General features: G+C 48.3%; 1 protein-coding gene across 2 annotated transcripts; it reads left to right on the forward strand.

The window, feature by feature from the left end:
- The first annotated feature begins 5,133 nt into the window (after positions 1 to 5,133).
- On the forward strand, positions 5,134 to 20,757 carry LOC127667478 (apolipoprotein L2-like). Of its 2 annotated transcripts, none has more exons than XM_052160495.1 (5): positions 5,134 to 5,251; positions 10,699 to 10,802; positions 12,985 to 13,111; positions 14,117 to 14,221; positions 16,577 to 20,757. In XM_052160495.1, exons 2-5 carry the CDS (start codon positions 10,790 to 10,792, stop codon positions 17,439 to 17,441), a joined length of 1,110 nt encoding a protein of 369 aa, XP_052016455.1. In that variant the 5' UTR covers positions 5,134 to 5,251; positions 10,699 to 10,789; the 3' UTR covers positions 17,442 to 20,757. The 2 variants fall into 2 exon arrangements, with proteins under 2 accessions (XP_052016455.1, XP_052016454.1); XM_052160494.1 differs by having other exon boundaries at positions 14,117 to 14,220; positions 16,570 to 20,757.
- The last annotated feature ends 2,839 nt before the right edge of the window (positions 20,758 to 23,596 follow it).

Genomic DNA, 23,596 nt, shown 5'->3' on the forward strand with positions numbered 1-23,596 from the left:
TGTCTCCATGGCCCCAGAGTTTGGGTTAAAAACCCCTTTTGTAATGTGTTTTGTTTGGTGGACAAACAGATGAAAAGGTTTGGAGACAGCTAGAAGTGCTAGTGTTGGCACTGATGCCAGAGCTGTTTTTAAGTCAGAGCCTTGAAAGCCTTTTGTTTAATGTCAGACTGGATTAGGGGCTTGGTGACAACTCCTTTGTTGTGCTGATGTCTCGCCATTTCTGCCAACTCTGATATCCAGAGGCTGCAATACCGAGCCACGCCTAGGACAAACTTGTCTCTAAGTCTTTGGAGTTGGGATCTGAAGGATGGCTTCTGAATCAGGCTCCTCTTTCGGGAGCCTCTGGATGTACAAAGCTGGCCTTTCTTAGCTGACATTCTGTAGCCCAAGGTCTGTAACTCTTACAGCAGTCCTTCAGTGGCCCCTGTATAACTTATTTTAGTTTTAGAGGCTAGGGGCAGGTCATTCTTACATATTGTAAGAGTGTGATCCCAGAAAGACTCTGACACAAGGGCAGGCGGCAGATCAGCATATAGTGTCTCATCAAACAGGACTGGAGAATTGTTGAATCCTTGGGGCAACCTGGTCCAGGTAAGTGGCCTGCTGTAACCTCCCTCTGGCCCTGTCCATGTGACAGCACAGATGGGTTGTCTCACCTCTGCCCATGGGAGGCTGAAGAATGCAGCTGTCAGGTGCAAGGCAGAGCACACCTATTCCTCTGGAAGAACCAGACTCGTGAGAATCAGAGGTCCCAGGTTTCTTCCCAGGCAGGAGAGGTGTGTTCTAGAGTGACTGGCAGGGCACCAGGATGCTGGTCTCTCTAAATTGCAGTATGGACTGCAATTTCTCTTTGTGTTTCCAGGCTCATTGGGTATTGATCTGGATGCAGGTAGCTGAACTGGTTAGTTGAATGATTATAGGAACTTGGTGTTGGGCCAGTCCTAACAGGTTGGTTTCTGTCTATACCCCTAGTAATCTTTGTTGTCAATGTGAGAGGTAGACCAACTGTATCTTTTAACTGTAGCCAGGACTTTCAACTAGAAATTTTTCTTCTGACAGACCACAGGACACCAAAATTTTGCAGGGTATGTGTAAGTCCAACTGCATCTCATCATCAGAGAAGGTGACGGCGGCTTTCAGTTTATGCAAAAGGTCTTGGCTCAAAACCAGTTCTCTATTATCAACACCTTTTGAGCTACCTGCAGCCAATATAATCTATCTATGCCTTTATGTTACTCTAACTTTTTACAACTATTTCCTACTATCTGGGTCCAACTGGGTAACAAAGGGAATCTTGCAGCAGCTATTTTCAATCTTTCTAAAAAAGAACCCAGCAAAAACTATTTAAAGTCTCCTTGGCTGGTCAGTGTTGGACAAAAGGGAAAATCCATTCTGTCCAGGATGCATGTACAAGGGTTATTTTTCTACTTCTTTCAGAGAATGGTAAGTTTTGAGTTTTCCAATTATACAGATCATTTGTTGGGAAGGTCACACCAATTATGAAAGAGGATGAAGTGAAACTTCCTCTTTTACCCTGGGGAATTTCTCCCATTCCCAGGGGCTGCCTAGAGAAGGTGGTGGGGCAGGGGAGCCCCGCAGTGTGTGCTTGGGAAGTATTTCTCCTCCCTGTATGCATGCTGCTCAGAAGGCAGACCACAGCGGTGCATAAGAGGCCCCTCCCCTCCCCCCTCTACACAGAGCCTGGGTCTGACTCAGCCCATGAGTGGGAGGCAAGCAAGGAAGCAAGCAAGTGCTCTGGGGTGGGACAGGCGAAGGGTTTGAGGGTTCCTCTGGGTGACCTGGGTGACCAAAAGAATTCAAGTCCCCGACAAGAGGACACATGCCATAAGGTTGGGGGTGAGATGAGGTCCCACACCCAAGAAAGCCACTTGTCAATACAGGGAAATAGAACTGACAGAAACACAGAGAGAGACACGCAGTAAAGACAACCAGAGGGGGCCACCACATGTTCATACACCTGGACAGAACAGAGAAGTCTGGCGACATCTCACACAGATCCTGGACACTGGATCAGTTGCTATATCTAGCTTCTATATCCTCAACAGAAGGCACCTTGACCAGGCTTACCTCCAGATGTGACAGAGCAGATGACTTTCTAATTTCTTTCCTTGTGGGATGGAGGTATCAGACTCCTCTGAAGCATTAGGCAGGGGTTGATTAAAGGAAGCTGGAATATCTCAGGTTGCACCCCCTAGGAGTCCCTTAGATAATCTACTCTTTTCTGCCCTGGGGACCTCTGTGGGGCTTCTAGAAATGCTATGGGAAAGTCACCACAGGAGACTACTTACACATGGTGTCTTAGTTAGGGTTTCCATTGCTGTAAAGAGACACCAGTACCAAGACAACACTTATAAAGGACATTTATTTGGAGCTGGCTTACTGGTTCTGAGGTTCAGACCATTATCATCATGGCAGGAAACATGGCAACATCCAGGCAGGCATGGCACTGGAAGAGCTCAGAATTCTACATCTTGTTCTGAAGGCAAACAAGAGAAGACTGTCTTCCAGGCAGCTAGAAAAAGGGTCTCAAAGCCCACCCCTATATTGACACACCTACTCCAACAAGGCTATACTTCCTAATAGTGTCATTCCCTGGGCCAAGCATATACAAACCATCACATTCCACGCCCTGACCCCCATAGGCTTGTTCAAACACATGAGTCTATGGGAGGCCATATCTAGTCATAATATAATTCAAAATGCATTTAGTTCAACTTCCAAAATCCCCATAGTAAAAGTCCAAAGTTCAAAGTCTCTTCTGAGATTCATCCAATAACTTAACTGTTACAGAGCAGATCCACACCTCCAACGTCACCATTCCAAAACGCCATAGTGAGGAAATCCTGGACCAAATCAAGACAGAAAACCGTTGGAGCAAACTCTAAACTCTGAATCTCCAGGACCAGCATCAAAGTTCTCTTCTGACCTCCAGCTGCTTTCATCCTTGTTGACTTCTGTGGGAAGATCTGGCATTCAATAGCAAGAAACTTCTTTCTCCTGGGCTGGTTCCACTCCCCATTAGTGCCTTTCCTTGACAGATTTCCCACAGCTGTGACATCTCTAATAACTCAGGGTATCCAAGATAACTTAAATATTAGAACTTCTTGTTCTAATGTCTGAGAGCCACACATGATCCTCTGGGCTCCTCCAAAAGGCTGGTATCACTTCACCAGCTCTGCCTTCTGTAGCACTCTAAGCTCTGGTTGATCCACTCCACTTGCTGCTGCTGTTCTTAGTGACCATCCCATGGGACTGGCATCTTCAGTACACTGAGGTCTTCTGCTACAACAAGGCGTCATCAATAACCTCTCATAGACTCTCTTCAAGCAGCCAACCCTCAGCATCTTTGCATGACCTCTTCAGTCCTGGACTATCAACTGCAACTGAGGCTGCACCTTCACCAATGGCCTCCCCTGGCCTCTCACAGTGCCAATCCTCAGCTGCTCTCCATGAAGCCTTCATGTCTTCCAAATCAGTACCATCTGGGTGATTCTTACACAGTACCAAGTCCAGCTGCAGCATGAGGTGCATCCTTGGCTATCTCTGGAACACAGTTTCTTTGTGCTCTCAGAAAACACTTCCCAGAAGATTTTTATCTCAGTAATGCCGGTCTCTTCTTAATCACCCTAATGTCTTAGCTCCAGCTAATCAGCATCAATTGTCCCAGTAGTCCCTTCTAGTCTTAGCTCTAAATCCAGAGTCGCATGGCTAAAGTTGCTGAGTTCTGCTGCTTGCTGGAGCTGAAGCATACCCCTGCCCCCTTGTTCTATTACAGCTTTCTGTTTTCCAACTCTGTCACAGCTTAAGCCTGGCTGTTCTGGAACTTGCTCTGTAGACTAACCTTGAACTCAGAGATCTGAGTTTCCTTGGTCATGGTGGTCCAAGGCTTCTGTCTCCAGGGACTAAAGGTGTGTGCCACCTTCCCTGGACCTAAACTTTCTATAGACACTTCCTCAAAGAGCCAGATCTAAATGTGTCCTCTATTTCTGGATTGTAGTTCATTCCAAATTAAAAGTCCAACTGAATATAATAACTAGTGAGAATAACATCTAACATGATGTAACCATTCTTTGTTCGGTGGCAAACACATAAACAATAAACTTAACTGGGTGGGATTTTGCCCTGAAGTCACCACTGCCTTAATCTGTTTGTCTCCTCAAATGCAGGATTTAGCTCGATTGCACTTCCTAGTTTGCTTTTATTACGTCCACCACACATTTTGCATTTTTCCTTTCTAAACTTGCTACACTTGATCAGAATACACTTCATGAGCATACACCAGAGGACAAAGTCTATGCTGGGCTTTTCTGAGACTTCGTCAGTGCAATTAACCAAAATCTCCTTACTTTAGCCTCAGTCAAATTCTTAAGACAAAGGCAAAAAGCAGCAACATTCTTCACCAAAACATCATAAGAACAATCTCCAGAGTTCAAATTGTCCTCAGCCCCAATATCTTCCATATGCCTACTAGGGTGGCCCATTAAGTCCCACTTAAAGCATTCCATGGCTTTCTACGTCCAAAGTCCTCACATCCACATTCCCCCAAACCAAAACATGGTCAGGCCTATCACAGAAATACTACACTTTTGGTACCAACTTCTGTCTTAGTTAGGGTTTCCACTGCTGTAAAGAGACACCATGACCAAGGAAACATTAAATTGGGAGTGGCTTACTGGTACTGAGGTTCAGACCATTATCGTCATAGCAGGAAGCTTGGCAGCATCCAGGCAGGCATGGCGCTAGAGAAGATGGGAGTTCTACATCTTGTTCCGAAGGCAAAAGGGAGACGTTCATATACTGTGCAAACCATCCCAGGCAGCCTCAACAGGACCCAGGAGTCGGGGTGGTACCGAGGCTGCAGATGAAGAAGGAGGGACTGAACAGAGCCCAGGAGGTACAGGAAATGACCTATGGAGAGTCCCCTAGTCTGTAGAGGCAGGGTTTTTTTTCCCCTCCAGACTACAGAGACCCCCATTTGAAATAGGCTCAGCAAAGAAGAACATAGAATGATAGGTCAAAGGTCACACCTTTAAGTGAGTCAGCAGGGAGCATGGGAGGCAGCAAGCCTCAAGTTTCCTGTTTGTTTTGGTGGTGAGTTTCTTGGAAGTGGGGCTTTCTCTTTCGTTTTCTGGTTTGGGTATATAAGCAGGAGAAGGCACTCGGTGGTGACTTGGATGCACAGAGGGTCACTGGGTCCACACAGCTGAGGACTGCCTGTTGCAGGTTCCTGGTAAGTTGGGGAATGTCTAAGCTCTCCCGCCTGCATACCCCCACAGCCACTCTGAAGGAAGATTATGGACCTGCTTTGTTGATAAATTCTGCAAGGGTGGCGTCTGCCTCAGGTCACCAGCCCAGAAGCAATAAAGCTGGCCTTGCAGCCAGGTTGGGGTTAGGCTCTTCCATTCTTTCCATCCACCCTAAGCACAAGGCAGGATGAGAAGAGATTCCTCAGACGAGACCATAGAGTCATGAGGGCTCAGCCTGGGTACCAGCATGCCTGAGACAACCAGGAGACCTTCAACAGATGGCTGCTGACACTTACTCTTGGGAGATAGAGAAAACAAGGAGATGGAGAACGGGGACCAAGCCTCTCTGTTCCTGGGGCCTGGACACCCGAAGCTGGTTCTGGGGTGCTGTGACAGAAGCAGAATGGGGACAAGGGCTGTTTTCTGAGACTCAAGGACCCCGGGGTTTTCTCACCCAACCTGTCTCCGAACCCCTACTCTGAGTCACACCTTGTGAGGGAACTGAGGTTTCAGAAGAGAGTGACTTGACCAGGTTTCTGGGACAGAAACTGACGGTGGCAGCCGCCTACCCTCTGGGCTTCACTGGCCCTCTGCTCAGCTGTATGGAATAATCGGGAAGAACTGGGCCTCCCTGTGTACCCAAGTGGGAACTGGGACACACACCCAGAAGCCTGTGTTCTGTAGTCAGACCCAGCTCCAGGAAGCCGAGTGTCCCCTCCCCCACCCCTGCATCACCCTTTGCAGCCTTTGAAGTGCTCTTTGCTGTCACTGGGCTCCGTTTGCTTGATTTCTGCAGCCTGACTGCAAAGTCAATTCCTTTTTCCCCTTGGCATTAAAACTCAGATGCTTCTGAGTGTGCATGGTTTCCCTGTTTCCTCTGACTCTGCCTGCTGGAGACATGGGGTTAACAGTGGTCCTACCTGGATACAGAAAACACTGACCAGTGTAAGAAAGGATCTGACAGGGAATCAGCCTCTAGCAGGAGCTTTAGAAGAAGAGAAAGTCATGTTTCCAAGGAAGTGTGGATTCAAGCCGGGGTAACAATCAAGGGGATAGAGGGTCACTGGAGACAATGTGACTGAGCCTAACAGAGACTGGGAGGGGAGGTCACTGAGAAATACAATTAAAGTAAAATTGTAAGATAGATAGCTGCTGTAGACAGCAAAGTAGAGGACATTAACCTAGGGACAGACGGGAGAGTGTTAGAGAGTATAAGGACAAAAGTCCTGGCCAGGGCTCAAAGCCAGTGACATAATAGTCATAATAGGCATGTGGTTCTGAATGGCAGAGATAAGGAAAAACATTTGTTCATGAGTTCCCCTCACATCCATTGTCACAGTGATAGGAGATAAGGACTAGAGAGGCATGGGGGACAGGTAGAGGTGGGGATGGAGTAGTGGGGAGACAGGTAAGTGATCTGGGATCTAACTGGGTCTCACTGATTGTCCTCCAAAGCCCAGGAACCTCCTATAGCCATCAACCCCAAAGGCCTTGTAGCTCCCACAGTAGGCCAGCAATTGACAGCATCTGCAATTTAATTCTTTGACCTATCGTGTTTCCTGGCCCTAAGCGACAAGAGAAATGCAACAGATTCTGGAGGCTCTATAAGAGCACAGGCCAGGGACAGACTAGTATCAAAAGGCCATCTTAGTTTTCCCAGCCTTGGAAATGGGCTGCCACCAGGATCTTGGCAGTGATCTAGGGCCAATGTCCCCGGGAGAGTGGAATATGCGGGTTAAGAGAGAGCAGGGAAGCCAGCAGGTGATGTAGGCATTCGGGTTATGATGGGAACTTTCTAGGCCCATCTGTGGAACCCTCAATGGTTCCCACTGAGGAACCTAAACTGCCAGAAACTCAACAGCCAATCAACAATCACCCAGAGATAGTAACCTGGAATTCATTGGCTCTTCCCAGGAGGCTAAAACAGGGACATTGCCCGGCTTGTGAAGGCAGCAGTGACAAAAAGAAATCAGGTGGACAAGGGAGGGAGAGACCCACAAGGATGAGGGGGCAAGGGAGGATGACGGCGGGGAGACCCATGAGAAGCGGGGGACAAAGAGAGGGTGACCACAGAGGCTCTTGGAGACTAGCGAGAGGGACAGTCTGCAACAGGCTTCTGGGGTGGGTGTGGAAAGGCTGAGAAAACTTGGCTTTGGTTCCCAAATGGGGGCTTGGATGGTTAAGGGGACAAGCTGTCAGTAGTGGGGGTGGTGCATGGCAACTGGGGTATCCGTGGCAAGGGGGACCACAGCTAACGGACAGCATGGAAGAGGGACACAGGGAAAGCGGTGGGGGAACTGAAGGAGGGATCCGGGGAGTGAAGAAGAGGGAGGTTGTTGGGTGTCCTTGACCCAAATGAAGGTTTGGCCCTGAGAGAGACCGAAGGAAAAGGGAAGGGGGAGAGGAGGGGGAGGGGAGAGGTGATGGCTTGGGATTAGTTATTGTAATTGGGAATGGGGGATTTATTCAGAGTGTTTGATGTCTGAGAACAGTTAATGAATTTAGGGAAGTCAGTGGATGTTTGGCAATTATTTAGGCAGAGGAAAAGTAGGGGTGAGAGAAGAGAGAGGAGATCGTGGGCTCCGGGAGACACTGAGGAAACAGCAGCGGAGGGTGAGGATGAAGCAGAGGTTACGAGAGGATCCTGTGTTAAAGAAAGCCTAGGTGTGTTGTTACCTGGGTCATGGAGGACGCACCCCACTTTGCCTAGAGTGAAGTGGGGTGCGTCCTACAGGGTGAAAGGGAAGAGATTTTCGGTCCATGTGACTATTGTCTTTACTGATAATGGAGGGCTCTGTCTGATGTGGCCTCTGACAGGAAGAGCTGTTCCGCCCATGTGAAGAAGCTGCCATTTGTTTGAAAAGTGTAGGTAGAAGTATCTAGAGGATCTTCTTAGATAGGAGAGGGTGGGGCGGGAGGTCTTTGAGAGGTTTAGATGGAGTTTAGGGGATCTGGGAGACACTGAGGCAAAGAAGAGAGTGTAGAGACCCAAGGGAGGACCGGTAAGGACAGTGGGTGGTGAATTTTCAATGAGAGAACTTTGTAGGGATAGAATCCTAGACAGGGGAAGGGACTGGGGTTCCTTGTAAGTTAGGAGTTGAGAGAGAAGGGTAGGAGTAGATTGTGAGGGGACCCCAGAGTGTGTCCTTTAGGTTGTGAGCAGAGAGGCTGCAGTGAGATAGTAGACAAGGAAGCCAGCTGCGGATGCCGCTGTGTAGAGTCTTAGAGAGGAGGCTACAGGGGCAAAGGTCACCCTAGCAAGTGTTTATGTGTTAGAAGTGGAAGGAGGGAAAGGTCTGCATGGATTTGGTAGGTGAAGGGCTGGGGCAGAAAGGAGAATGATTTGAGTTTAAGGAATTGTTTGTGGGTGGGAGGAAGGTGGTCACGAGGAGATCCAGAAGTGGCTTGGTACAAGGAGTGGGTCAGGAGTGAGTATTTAGGGACCCTGCGTGTGTGGAGGAAATTGGCCATGAGGACAGCGGTCAGGAGTGGAGACAGGCAAGGTGGTATAAAGTGATGTGCTAAGGGTTGGCATGAGAGAGAATCCTAGATCGGTGACTTAGGGGGAGCAGAGTTGAGCTATGGAAGGAGAGATCTGGTGACTTCTGGAACTGAGGAAATTTCGGAATGAGGCGGAGTCAGATTGGCTAGCCGAGAGGAAGGGCCTGCAGAGGGGGAGGGCATCTATACACTGAGGCAGGGGGACACTCCTGGTCAGGGTCGGGACTGTTGAGTGTCAGGATCAATCTATGTGAAGACAAAAGGCCTTGGGAACGACTTTCAGGAGTACCAAGAAGAAATCGTCTTTTAAGATTCAGAACTGGAAAGGGAGTGGTGTTGTCACGGCTAATGGAGAGGATAGCCCAAGGGTTAGAGACTCCGGGTGTGGAGCAGCAGCAATGGTGGGAAGATCCTGGACCAAGGACGAGGTTCCAGTGGGTTCTGACCGTTAATAAGGGAGAGGAGCTGAGAGGTAGAAGCCGTTTGTATAAAAGGAATTGAATGACAGATGTGAGGCCTCAGAGTAAGGTTAGTGGTGGGGTTGAAGATGTAGGAGGAGGGTCTTTGAGTGTGATGTGCAGAAAGGAAAAGCAACGGAAGCCAGGAGTGACAGGAATAACTGGAAACTCTGAAACCTGACAGAGCCTGGAGTCTGAGGGCACAGCCCCTATCTGCCTTTCCTCCTGACTGAGCAATTCCATGGAGTTTGCTTTTCTGTCACCAAGGGCCCATGGCTCAGATTATACTGACTTCATGAGCTAGACTAGAGAAGCCAGTAGGGAGGAAGTAGCTTGTGGAGGCCTCTCTTGGATTGGGGCTGCGTTCCAGGGCTGCCTGGAGCACTGGCCTGGAGCACTGGCCTGGAGCACTGGTCTGGAGCACTAGAAGGTGCTGGTGGTGGAAGCCTGGTGGGAGTGGTGAAGATGCAGGCACACAGCGGCAGGAGGCTGTGCAGGATGAAGGGTAGGAATTTAGCGATTCGAGGGAGGAGCTTGCGCGGTCCCAAGCCCTGGGCTCCCCGCCCAGGGAAGGAGCCATGCAGCCACTGAGAAGATGATGAGAAGATGGAAAGCCCCCCTGTGGCCCATTTAGAGACCACAGGAAGGGAAGCTCCCACCTGGGCTTTCAGTTGGTCAGGAGCAGGCAGGACAAGACTCACCTACACTTCTTATGGGGGGGGGGGGAGCTCGTTAGAGGGGCTCACGTGTGACTGACTGCCCAGCAGGAAGGCTCACAGGACACAGCAAAACCAAGGATGACAATGGGAGGAGGATACATGGTGTGTGTGTGTGCATATGTGTGTGCGTGCGTGTGTGTGTGTGTGTGTGTGTGTGTGTGTGTGCGCGTGCGCGCGCACGTATACATGTAGTTTCCACTTCAGATGGCTGCCAGAACATTCCTCTCCATCTCCCTTTCTATGTGCAGAGTCAGTCCTCTCTCCACAGCTGTGACTTCAGCTGATGCCTCCAACAGTGTCCCCAACAGAACAGTGGTCCTTCACCTTGATAGGGAGAGGGCAGCAGGGCTGGGGTCACAAGACCAACTTCATTAAATAGCAGTGACAGAGTCCAGGGAAACAAAAGAACGGAGGGTCAAGTTATTTTGGTCCTTGCCAGGCACTGTTGAAAGACCTGTGTGGCCGGGCGGTGGTGGTGCACGCCTGTAATCCCAGCACTCTAGGAGGCAGAGGCAGGGATTTCTGAGTTCGAGGCCAGCCTGGTCTACAGAGTGAGTTCCAGGACAGCCAGGGCTGTGCAGAGAAACCCTGTCTCAAAAAAACCAAAAAAAAAAAGAAAGAAAGAAAGAAAGAAAGAAAGAAAGAAAGAAAGAAAGAAAGAAAGAAAGAAAGAAAGAAAGAAAGAAAGAAAAGAAAAGAAAGAACTGTGTGCCCCAGATTCCCAATCACTAAGCTGTCCCCGTTCTCTCACAGGGTGCCTTTCCCTCCTGTAGCCTGGACACCTGGTGAGTCATAAGGAACACCTGTCAAGTCCTCTGCCTGACACCTAGACCTAGCAGCTGTCATGGGCACCCCAGGTAAGCAATCTTGCACATGACCTAGGACTGCCAGCGCCTCTGTGCTCTGCCTGCTGGGGAGTCAAAGACACAGAGGAGAGCCCCAAGGGGAGCACAGGGAGTCCTGGCTCAGAGCATCTCCCCTTCCTCTCTTTGTCTTGAGTAATTTCCCAGGAGTCACCTCCTCAATGCCCAGCCTGAAAAAGGAGGAGAGAGAAGAAGGGAAGGAGGAAGGGAGGGAAGGAGGGAGAGAGGAAGGCAGGGAATAAAAAGCAGTGGGTGGCATCTTAGGGTTTCCATTGCTGTGAAGAGACACCATGACCAAGGCAACTCTTATAAAGGAAGATGTTTAATTGAGGCTGGCTACAGTGTCAGAGGTTCAGTCCATTATCATGGCAGGAAGCGTGGCAGCCTGCTGGCAGACATGGTGCTGGAGGAGCTGAGAGTTCTACATCTTGATCTGAAGGCAGCCAAGAGAAGCTTCTGTCTTCCACAGCCACCCAGGAGGAGGCTCTCCTCCGTACTAGGCTGGAGAGCAAGCAAAGGCCCTCAGAGCCCGTCTACTCGGTGACTCACTTCCTCCAACAAGGCCACACCTACTCCAACAAGCTCACATTTCCTAATAGCGCCACTTTCCATGGGCCAAGCATATTCAAACCGCCATGGTGTAGACTGGAAGCAACTTGCCCCAGATCCTGGTGTCCTCAAACTCACTCTGATGACCAGCCTATCTTCAAATTCACAGAGATCCCCCAGCCTCAGCATCCCAAGCACTGGAATTAAAGGCATGCACCACTTTGCAGCACTCCATTTCATGCTTTAAATTCTTCTATTAGCTCTATGGATCCTTCATTCATTCATTCATTCATTCATTCATTCACTGTAATTACTTTTTAAAGCTTGTATTACTCACTTTTATCGTTGTTGTAATTAATTTAGACAGATTTATTTTGCTTACTACGTAGCATGATCACTCCATCCAGGGATGTGGAGAGGCAGGAAGGTAGGGTGGGCTGTTCACATCATGGCAGACAAAAAATAGACAAAAACAAGGCAAGAGGACTCTTATCAACCCCAGAGACACACCCCCAGAGCACTCCTGACTCCAGCAGGGCCCTCTTCCCATGGTACCTCCACTCAGTCTTTGAACCTCTCATGAGCTCAGGCATTGTGTTCTGATCAGATGGAGAAGCACCCTCACAAACCCCAGCTAAGGGCTACTCAACTCCTAGATATTTATTAATCCTGTAGAATTGAAACTCAGGATTAAAAACTGATCATTCTGTGTCAAAGGTCACATTTGGGGCTGCAGAATGGCTCCGTGGTTAAGAGCACTTGCTGCTGCTGCAGGGACCTGGGTTCAGTTCCCAGCACCCACATCAGGCTCCCAACAGTCTGTAAACTGCCACTCCAGGGAATCAAATGCCCTCATGGGCACCGGGCACACACACGGTGCACACACATAAACACAGGCAAACACTCATACATACAAAATAAAAATAAGGAAAAAGGTGTAAATCCACATTCAAGAGCCAACACCAGGCACACAGCAAATGGACACCATCACTGGGATTTCCCCCCTCTTCCTGGGAATGAAGGGCTCACTTCCTCATTGTTCTAAGCTGAACAAGATGCAAATCCCTGCAAAGTACCAGGACACCTCCTGGGCTCATTAGCCTCCTCAGGATGTCATCAAAAAGTCACTGGGCAGGTGGCTTATAAAAAAAAAGACCTCTTCTCTCAGTGCTCTGGAATCTGACACCCACAATCAAAGTGTAGCAGGTTGGCCCTGGAGAGCACTCTCTTCCTGCTTGGCAGGGAGTTCCTATATCCTGTCTGTGTGCCTGGACAGAGGGAGAGGGGCAGGGAAAGAGAAAACAGACAGGGGGAGAAAGAGAAGGAGGGAAAAGGGAGGGCAGTTTCTTCCTGTTTCTGTGAGGGTGCTAACAGAATGGGTCAGGAGCTCACACACATCCTCACTTAATTTCAATATTGTGTGTGCTTAAAGGCTCTGTCTCCAAAGACAGTCACCAGGGTTAGGGCTTTTTACAAATGACTTTAAGGACACACCCAGTCCCTACCACTAGTGACACCATTAGAATACTCCCTGTGGCAGGTGCTCAGACAATTAACCAGCGCGTCCCTGACCCATTCAAGCTCTTGTGCATGGTCCTCTAACCATATGCGTTTCCTTCTCATCTAGAGAGAAAATGCTTCGTTGACGCTGTGCCTGAGTACTTGCTAGACAGGCAGAGCCTGGAGGACCTGCAGTTCCTGCTGACTGAAGAGGAAACCTGGAAACAATTTGTGACAGAAATTGATTTGTCCAGGTCACCTCTCTAGGGGACACCAGCATTACCATAGCCTGTGCATGGCTGGCTTTCCCCAGGCAGGGATACTCTCTCCAGGCAGACCAAGTGGTTAGGGTTAAGATGGTTCTTCACAGCAACCATGTCCCCCTTACACCCTATCAGGAAACAGCCTCTGGTTGAAGGGAGAGGGCAGCAACCACAGGAGCTGAGATTGCTCCTGACATTGCTGCTCCTGTGTAGACGGATTGAATTATTTCTATCCCTGGCTAGTTTCCAAATGAATGAGACACAGACTATGACTGATTGATTGATTGATTGATTGATTGCCAGGGGATTACATCTAATCTATATCTCTAATGGCTAAACTGGTTCAACTTTGTCCCCCCAAATGCTTGCTGTTTGGATCTTCCTGGGTTATTTCCACTCCAACAGTCTGTTCTGGGAGCCCCTGGTGTACCATGTGTAATGGAGACCTCCTAATCTCCGTCTTCTCCCTCCTCCTTCCTTCTCTCTCCCTCTCACTATCCTCCTCCTGATTCCCACCTTTGACTGCCTGCCCAGTAACTCAAACCTTCTATTCTCCCCAGAAATTGGCTGTCCCCTGTTTGTTGTTTGTTTGTTTTTTTTTTCGTTTGTTTGTTTTTTCTCCAATAGGTTTACATTTGGGAGCAAAGTTTACACAAAAAAAGACTGGTGTGCTGGGAATTCCCTTGTCTAGGGGCCCCTAGATCTTGGGTTACAAAATTTAGCATTTCAATACATAGCAGCAGCAGGTGAACCCCGCCCCCCAACACTCCTGTGTGAGAAAAAAATATGTCTGTGGGGGCCTCAGCATAAAGCCAGTATGCAGTAGGCAGACAGCACACAGTAGGTGTTCATCGAAAGTTAGCTTTTTAAAAAAGTTTAATGTGTGTGTGTGTGTGTGTGTGTGTGTGTGTGTGTGTGTGTGTGTGTGGTTTCTGCATGTGGGTGAGTTTATTTTACAAGCACTCTTCCTGTATCAGTCAGTCTCTCCTATTACAGGGAGGAGGAAGCTGCCTTGCTAGTAGCTCTTGCTGAGAACTTTGCAGATCCTGACGGAGAAGATGAAGACAAGCTCCAAAATGACCTGCAGGACAAGAACGAGAGGTACTCAGGCACAGACTCAGGGAAGCCTGCTTCTCTCTAGATGGGAAGGGAAAAGAATACAGTTAGAGGACCATGCACAAGAGTTAAGTGTGTGGTTAAGTGTGTGCCTGAGCACCTGCCACAGGACATATTTTAATGATGTCACTCATGTTAGGGACTGAGTTGTGTCACTAAACTTATTGGTAAATGCCCTGACCCTGGTGACTGTGTTTGAAGATGGAGGATTTAAGGACACGCAGTATTGAAATTGAGAGGGCCTGTGTGAGCTCCCTAACCCATTGTACAGTCACAGCCATAGGACATCAAGACCAAAAAGGACACCCGATCCCTACAGCCGTGAGCCACCAAGTGTGGGTGCTGGGACCTGAACTCACTTGTTCTGCAAGAAAGCCATACATTCTGGGTGAGGAAAAAAAACTATCTCTTCCTGGTCAGTGGTGGCACAGATCTTTAATCCCAGCACTTGGGAGGCAGAGGCAGGTGGATTTCTGAGTTCGAGGCCAGCCTGGTCTACAGAGTTAGATCCAGGACAGCCAGGACTACACAGAGAAACCCTGTCTTGAAAAACAAAACAAAAAACAAAACAAAAAATTATCTCTCCAGCCCTATTACAATAACAATTGCATTTATTTACCTGGAACTCATCACTGTGACCAGATTGGCTGACCAGAGAGCAGGAGGATCCTCCTGACTCTGCATCCCCAAGCAGGGATGACAGGCCCAGGCCCAGAGCCTGGCTTTCCTATGTGGCCTCTGGAAGACTGAACTCAGGTCCTCCTGTTTGTATGACAAACACTGCACCAGCTTAGTTGCATCCTCAGGTCCCTTCAAAGGCTTTAAGCAGAATCTTTGTTGTCCTCGGGACACAGTGCCTCATGTGAGAGGTCACGTGGAGTGTCACACACCAAGAAAGCTCCATGGGAAAGATCAGTTATTCTGATACACATTAACACAGGCAGGGAGACACCGTTCAGGACTGCTGCTCTAAGACAAAAGACAGAACAATTCTGTCCGTTCATTCAGCTGAGACTTACAGCAGACGAGTCACAGGCAGTGGAGAGCAGAGAGTAGAGGCACTGTGAAGCTGACCTCATGGGATTCCTCCTGAGGGAAGCAAAGGCCAAACCCTCCTATGGCTGAACATGGGAACCTGTTAAGCATCAAATGTAGAATGTTCTCACAACCTGACTTAGGAATCTTGCCAAGTCTGTGCAGGGCAAGCCCAGATGCACAGGAAAGGCAGGGAAGCCAAGGTCCATCCATCCTGGGGAAACAGTTCATAAAATTTAAAGTTTTCTCAAGGAAAAAATAATCTTGTCAACCTAACTTCATCAAATATATCATCCCCACAAGTGACTGGGGTCTCTCTCCCTCCTGGAAGTCTGTGCCTTTAGTGTCTCCTTTCTCTGGGGTCAGAAGTGACAACGAAATCCCCACCACCCCTCACCTTTCATAGGCTGAGAATTCCTTAATGGAAGTACTCAGGAACCTACCCGTTCTGACTCCTGGATTTTGCCTCCTACTGGAACACTGTGGAGAGGCTCAGTGAGGCGCCTTGGGAATGGGAGAACATGTGAACGGGATTCCCCACATGTGAACGGGATTCCCCACATGTAAATGGGGAATCCACTCGTGTTTCTTTACCTTCACTCACAGCTAGAAGGGAAATCTATGCGCTGTGTTTTGAATGGATGGATCTTAGCTGTGAGCTGTGCCATTAGCTCAATGGTACACACCACTGCAGTGCAAAAAGGACCCCCCAACTTCAAAGAATGTCTTATCTAAGGTTTCTCTATTAGGGATGTGCAACTTGCTGTCTCGCAGCACAAGGCTGCAGGCAAACATGAACACTCCTGGCCAGTAGGTCATCGTAGGATACACAGGTCATGTCCCAGCAGCTGAGGTCAAAGCATTGCTGTTCTTACCAGAGTGAACTCTTCAGGGGAGACTAACAGTCCCTAAATGAAAGGATTATTTTTCTCTCTAACTTCTCTCTCCTTGTATAGAGTTCCTAGGGAGAGGTGTTTTGGTAGCGATGACATTGACCCTGAGAGGAAGGCTCCCTTATTAAATGTCTACCAATAGAAGGGTGTGCTGGAGGATGAGACAGGGGCTCATCAATGATACATTAAATGAAAATATAATCTTTAAAAAATTAAAAGGACAATTATAGATGGTTTTGAACTCACTGTGTTCTTAGGAAGAATGACTTGTCAAGCAGGCTCTTCCCGGTAAGAGAGAGCTTATAGAGCTGTAACCTTCTCCTGGGCTTCACAGTGAGTGCTCTGTGGTTTCCATGAGACACATCTTACTTTACAAGCTGTCTTCCTCACTCATGTATCTCTGCTGTTACAGGAAAGAGGAAGATGCCTTGAGTGAAGCCCATGGTGAGATTGTAGCTGACACTGACTCAGAAGATGAAGTCGAGCTCCAAGATGCCCTGTGGCACAAGGAGAGCTTCTTGGATGCTTATTCTCAGGTGAAACTGGAGCTGGAGGGCTGCATCAGGAAGCTCCGCGCCCTGGCAGACAAGGTTGACAAGGTGCACAAGGACTGCACCATCTCACAGGTGGTGGCCGGCTCCAGCAGCGCTGTGTCTGGAATCCTGACAATCCTTGGTCTGTCTCTGGCACCTGTGACAGCAGGGGTCAGTCTGGCACTGTCAGCCACTGGCTTGGGGCTGGGGGCAGCAGCGGCTGTAACTAGTGTTTCCACCAGTATTGTGGAAAAGGTAAACGTGGTGTCTGCTAAAGCTGAAGCCAGCAAGCTGGTGTCAACCAACAAAGACACAATGGAGGACATTAAAGACATTTTGGAGCAGAGTGGCCATAGACTTCTTTCTTTATCTACAAATTCTGTCCAGAACATAAAAGGCATTCAGAAGAGCATTAATGCCATTCAGCAAGCCAAAGTCAATCCTGGCCTGGTAACTAAAGCCAAGCGTCTCATGACCACAGGAAAGACATCAACCCAAACTATTGAACAGGTGAAGGAAGCCTTTGGAGGTACTGCTCTGGCAATGACCAAAGGAGCCCGGATCGTGGGTGCAGCCACCACAGGTTTCTTCCTCCTGCTGGATGTGGTCAGCCTTGTGCACGACTCGAAGCATTTGCATGAGGGTGCTAAGTCACAGTCTGCTGCAGAGTTGCGGAAGCAAGCTAGCAACCTGGAGCAGAAGCTGGAGGAGCTCAAACAGGTTCATGACAGCCTGATTCAGTGACCTCTTCCTCTTCAGTGCAGCGCAGAGAACTGGGGGAGGGAGTGTGCTGGACAGAGACATGAACACATGGGAGCCCCTGCCTCCCTGCACAGCAGTGCCTGCTAAAGGGAGAGAGCACATTAAGAGAAAGGAAGCCAGAACACAGATGAGACACTCTCATGACCTCTTACCAGACTCCAGCTCTTATATCCATCGACCTCCCAACTAAGAACCAACCTCCCAAGCTGGGGAGCCCATCCATGTCCTCACTAAGCCACAGCATGGCTGCTCCTGAGCTGTGCCCACTGCGCTGCACCCAGCTGAGGCTCACCCTCCTCACCGTCCACTGAGCTGTCAATCTTCCCACTGCTTTTTGATTGGGTGCCACAGAGATCTTCTCCTCTTTTCTTCTTCTTTCAAATATCTGGAAAAATATTTGTTTTTCCAAATAGTTCTGGGTCTTACAATCAGACTCTTGTTGTGAACATCATTTCCTATTCTTGGTTTGGGGGTCACATGGGTGCTTTTGGTAAAATGCTCAAGACTAGAAAGAGAGGCTGCTGGGAACACCAACCATCCAGTCATCACGAGTTCTTGGCCCTACATGCCACTGTGGACGCTAACGGAAGGAGAGGTGACAGGGTGTGACTGGTGAGTCCTTCTCTCTGCTGCCAGACTCCTGGGAAAGTCAGAAGCTTTAATGCCTATTGCTGTTTAAAATCTGCTGTAACTGGATCAGATCTGCCAAGATGAGCAGGAAGGGCGACACTTGGTCCATAAATTTTGAAGAAAAGATTTGTGAGCATGGCCTAGATGTGCTTTGTGTGCTTTCTGCAAATGACATCATGTGTTTCTGGATTGTTAACTATAGGTATTGATAATTCCCTCCCAGATTTTAACATCTCCTCTTCTATAAGTGTTTCCTTTATTGTGGTTTAAGAGGAATGTTTGCGATCTCCACACAGGCCTTTTCTTTCTTGTTAAACTTCTCTTCTCACGGCTGAGGCTCCCCTGAGCCTGCAGTACAGGGCGCAGTGTCCCCTGCACCACGGCAGCTCAGGTGGCCTTCTTCCCACGTTCTGACATTTGTGATTCCAGTTATAAAATAAACTATTAAGATGGAGAAATTATGAATTCTATAGAGAACTGGGTCGTTGCCTTGAGTCTAGAGAAGGCACAGGTCCCTGAAAAGTTAACCACAGCGGGGTCACTTTGTGGGGATAGAAAAATCTTTACCTTGATTGTCACAGTGATTCTATGAAGCCATAGCTGTGGTAAATAATCAGGGCTGCTGCAGACACGTGGAAATGAGTGCAGACAAAGCCAGTGGAGTAGCGGTGTGTTCTGTGGTCAAGCTCAGCTCATTGGGCAGACATGGCAAAGGAACACCGCTTACCACGTGGCAGCCAAGAAGCAAGGAAGTAAGAGGAAGGAGACACAGCCGAGATGTGACGTTCAATGGGGTGCTCCTGGGGCCCCACTGTCTGTAGTAAACCCCAGTTCCCAGTGGACCACTCATAGTTTTACTCCTTCAATAAGGTAATCCAGTTACCACGTCAGAGGCCTTCCCAAGCCATCTCTGCAAACTCAGACACAGGCAGAGGCAAACTTTATCAGCCTCCATACTGCCTTGCAGTTCACCCAAATGCACAGTCACAGTGACCATCACACCTCCCATCTGCCTGCTGCTCTCCTTTTGTCTGTGAGTCCAGAGCTGTGCAAGGAAAAAATGTAGAAGCTTTATTAAGAAATCTGAAAATTTTGCAGGTAGATTTATAGTTGATCGTTTCCTCCATCACTGGCCAGAGTGTGGTGATGGCCTTGTTCCATCGCCATCCAGAAGACTGTGAAGGAAAGAATAAATACAAAACCAAGGGAAGAGGCTGTTCCCATCCCCCACCCAAAGGGTACTGTGTACAGGCTGACAGCGATGCCATTCCCAAGGAAGACCTCAAGTGGGACAACAGTTGTGAGATCCTCAGGAAACAGATCCAAGCATCAGTCACCTGGTCAGCTCAGGGCAGGATGCTGAGTATAGACAGAGCATGTGTGCAGATTCTGGGTCTCCTGCTCACAGAGCCATGAACCCCATTGTGGAAGCCTGTAGAGGCCTGTGCTAGAGGAAACATCTAGATGGCTTTAGAACTCATGGAACTCAGCACACCCATCAGCACGACTGGTGTGCCTTGGAGAGGCAGAGCCCTGGGTACTACAGGTCCTGAGGACATCGCTCTGCTGGCAGTTTTCCAAGTCTTCACTCCTTCAAAACTGTGTCTTGTGTAAAGATTCTAAGGGGCCTTCCAGCCCCTCACTGAGCAGTATCATGGGCACTCACAATAATAGTGCTTCATCTTTTCCTAGCATTGCTCCTGGAGCAGATTAAGGATTCAATCACCACCCTCAGAAAGAATGTAGAGATTTAGACTGTCAGCCGTGACTGTTGCACTTATAAAGAGTTTGGAGATGGAGATGTTAGGTTACGATGTTTTTGGCTAGGGCTAGAGAGATGGCTCAGCGGTTAAGAGCACTGACTGCTCTTCCGAAGGTCCTGAGTTCAAGTCCCAGCAACCACATGGTGGCTCACAACCATCTGTAATGGGATCCGATGCCCTCTTCTTGTGTGTCTTAAGAGAGTGACAGTGTACTCACATACAAAGAATAAATACATAAATAAACAAACAAATAAATAAATAAATATTTTAAAAGAAATGTTTTTGCTAGTGGCTCTGATGTAGAAAATCCTAGAAAACAATTTGAAATTCAGAAAGGCACCCTCTTAATAGTTGACTAGGGATTTTTTTTAAGGTCAGGGAACAAGAGCAGTAGAATGGTGCTGGTACCAGTTGAAGTGCCACTCTTGATTAACCTGGGCTTGTGACCAAGGGGATGGTTGACTTCTCATACCCACTTTTGCCCTCAGCTTCCTGATAGAACTTAATAAAAAATTGATAATGAGTAGATTATTAATGCATGCTGAAATTTTAAAATAGAAATGACTGGTTTTTAACATAAATGCTTAGATTTGTGAATCTGTTATGATTTTTATAAAATTGCCTTTTAAGATAAATAACAAAATAATTGATTGTTTCTTTCTAAATGCAAATTGTAGCCTTCCAGGAAAAACAAATTGCCTGAGAAAATTATCTCGCTGGCTTACACCTTGTGGATCTATAACAAGTTGCTTAGTTACAAATGCTGTGGGTTCGTGGGAATAATTTGCTTTTTCTTCACCTGTGATATGTAAGATGTTTTTCATGAAAAAGGAATTGGAAACATACCGTTTCTTTATGATCATTCACTAAAACATTAATAAAATATAGTCACATTATCATTTTTACTCTGCTTGGAAGATTTTGCTTGGATATATAAGTTATGGGAACTTGTTTTGCTTCACCCACCAACTGTGTGTGTGTGTGTGTGTGTGTGGTGTAGTGTAGTGTATGAATGTGTACATGTGTATGTATCTGTGTACATTTCTGTGTTTGTGTGTGTCTACATGTGTATATGTACATGTCTATGTGCATCTGAACATGTGTGTATGTATGTGCATGTCTGTGTGTATCTGAATGTAAGTGTATATGTATGTGTCTCTGCGTCTGTGTGTGTGTGTGTGTCTGCATGTGTGTGCATCTGTGTGTGTACAGGGTTCTTCTCTTCTTTTTTATTTTTCTTTCTCACCAGGCCCCCCAAAGAGTTCAAAGGTTTTCTTCCCAGGCAAAAGACCTGTCAAAGCTGGCCTTTGACAAAAGAACATGCCCATGTAGCATATTTGCCATTGATATTAGCTGCTACTGTTGCTATGCTCAGTTCCCACCTTCAGCTGCCAGAACATTGTTGCTTCTCTGGTGTGCCCACTCGATCCCTCCTCGTGGCTGTATCTTCAGCTGATAGATCCCACCTTTCACTAGGATCCTGACTGGAGAGGACACTGCCTTCACTAGGATGCCTGTAGGTAGAGGACCACATCTGCGAGTTACATGATGTAGGCAAGTCAGTTACCCTTCCTGACTCAGTGTCATCGCCATTGAGATTTAGTGTAAGAAAAGCAGGATCAAAATATACAAGGAAAGCTTAAAACATGGTCAGTGCATAGTAGGCACTCCTAAAAGTTGCATTTGAAAGCCTAGTGCAAAGAAACTGGAGGCAAATTTCTCCTTGTAGGAGAGAGACGGGACTCAAGAACCTTGTTTTGGGACAAGTCAGAAAGGTGTAGACAAAATCAACCTGTGGTCCAGGTTCTGGCTGGGTCACTTTCCTCCCATCTGAGGAGCTGTAACAACATCAGGATCCTTCTGTAGGCTGAGGAGGCAGAGAGACCATGATGCAGATACACAGAGCTGGGTTTAATCCTAAGTGTCCTTATCAAGATCAGGAGCCCCATACAATGGAAAAGGGAGTGCAGTCTGATAGGCTGTGGTGACAGAGTGGGAGTGCAGTCTGATAGGCCGTGGTGACAGACTGGGATGAGCAACACATCAGGGATAGAACAGTATCCTTCCCAAATCCCAGAGAGACTCACCCTTCCTGGTATTCACAGAGTTCTGAACAGAACAGAGGAAAGTCCCAAATGCCACCTGAGAACTCTGCTTCCAAAGTCAGCATGGTCAGAAGGCAGTTTGCACAACTGGAGACCGGGGATTCCCCGGGTCCTTATCCACAAGAGACATTCCCCTGTTACACTGTCCACATTCAGGGGCGTCCAGCTTCCGGCCCAGCACTCACTACCACTGGGTCTCACATACTCCTGGATCTTTGTATGTGGTCTTGACTTGTGCAGCGAGGCTCAGGTGCTTTACCTCATCTGTCACAGGAGCAGGAAGCTGTGGTAAACAACGCTCTGAAGGAGCATGAAGCAGACATGGCTGTGGGCAGCAGCGACTGCCTTCAAAAAGAGTAGGACAGGAAGAAGGTTTAGATGGTCTCCTTCATCTGAAAAGGAAGCTCAAGGTGACCATCAGGAAGCTCCGAGCCCAGGGTGACAAGATTAAAGAGATGCACAGGGATGTGCCATCTCCAACATGGTGGCCAGTCAGAGGCACTGCCTCTGAGGTCCTGGGAATCCTGGCATAATTCTGGCCCCTTCATATTAGGAGGCAGTCTGCTGTTCTTAGGAGTTGGGCCGGCACTGTGATAGTTACCATCGGTGCTACCACTGTGGCTGTGGCTAAAGCAAGAGCTTGTCAGACAAATGCCTTGTGTCAACTGCCAGGGATATAATGACTGTGACTCCAGTGACCCTGGTGAAGGCTTCTAGAGAGGTTTCTAAAGCAATGAGAGATATCAACAGAACTCTGAAGGCAATCGGGCAATATGTCTGTGCCCTCAGGATAGCCAGGAGTATCACCACTGTTAAATTCCCTGCCCGGTGTCTGGTCAGTCGTGGAAAATCTTTGAAGGTCCTGCTTCATCAATGAAGAGAGAAGCCAGGGTTAGGGGGGCAGCATTTGGGGCCGCCTTCCTTGCTCTGGATGTGTACATCCTTGTAGCAGACTCAAAATGCATCCACACAGGAGACAATAGTCAGGGCTGCAGAAGCAATAGGACGGCAGGTGAGCTGTGTCTGCAGAACTCATCCAAACCCACAAGACTGCAGTAAGGTTGCTTCAGTGCCACCCGTCCCTAAGCAGCACAGGGGACAAGGAAGATGGACTGGACACAGTGGCCAGTTAGAGGGGGAAGCGGGTGAGAGCAGGTCTGTGGAACTGAACACTGAGGTTTGTGTGTCTGTGGCTGAGCACAAGGTTAATGTGGATAGCTAGAGGTTCAGAGAGAAGACGGCGGTGAGAGTCTGAAGCAAGGGCAGAGAGGACTAGAGGATGGGAAAGTGACCTGGAAACACACAGACTGTGCTGTGCAGGAGAGAGCAACGAGACATCTGGGGAAACTGAGGCACTGATAATGGGAGAAAGCCAGAGCGAGTTTTGAATATGGAGAAGACACAGCGGCTCCTCCCTCTCCTTCCTCCATGGTGCTGTGAGCTGTGGCCACCGCCCTTCCTCTCCTGCAGCAGGGGCACCAACTCACCCTTTGTCTATTAGCAAGTGACAGAGTGGGGTAGTGACAGAGCTGGTGAGGGCTTTGAGGGTGGCTTTGGTAGTGACAGGAGAGTGGGTGGAGCCCTTGCCAGGGGTCAGGACATCTAAAGGACCAATGGAATTAAAACGGATCCCTGTGGG

Source organism: Apodemus sylvaticus, chromosome 17 (assembly GCF_947179515.1).
Source record: "Apodemus sylvaticus chromosome 17, mApoSyl1.1, whole genome shotgun sequence".
Lineage (NCBI taxonomy): Eukaryota > Metazoa > Chordata > Mammalia > Rodentia > Muridae > Apodemus > Apodemus sylvaticus.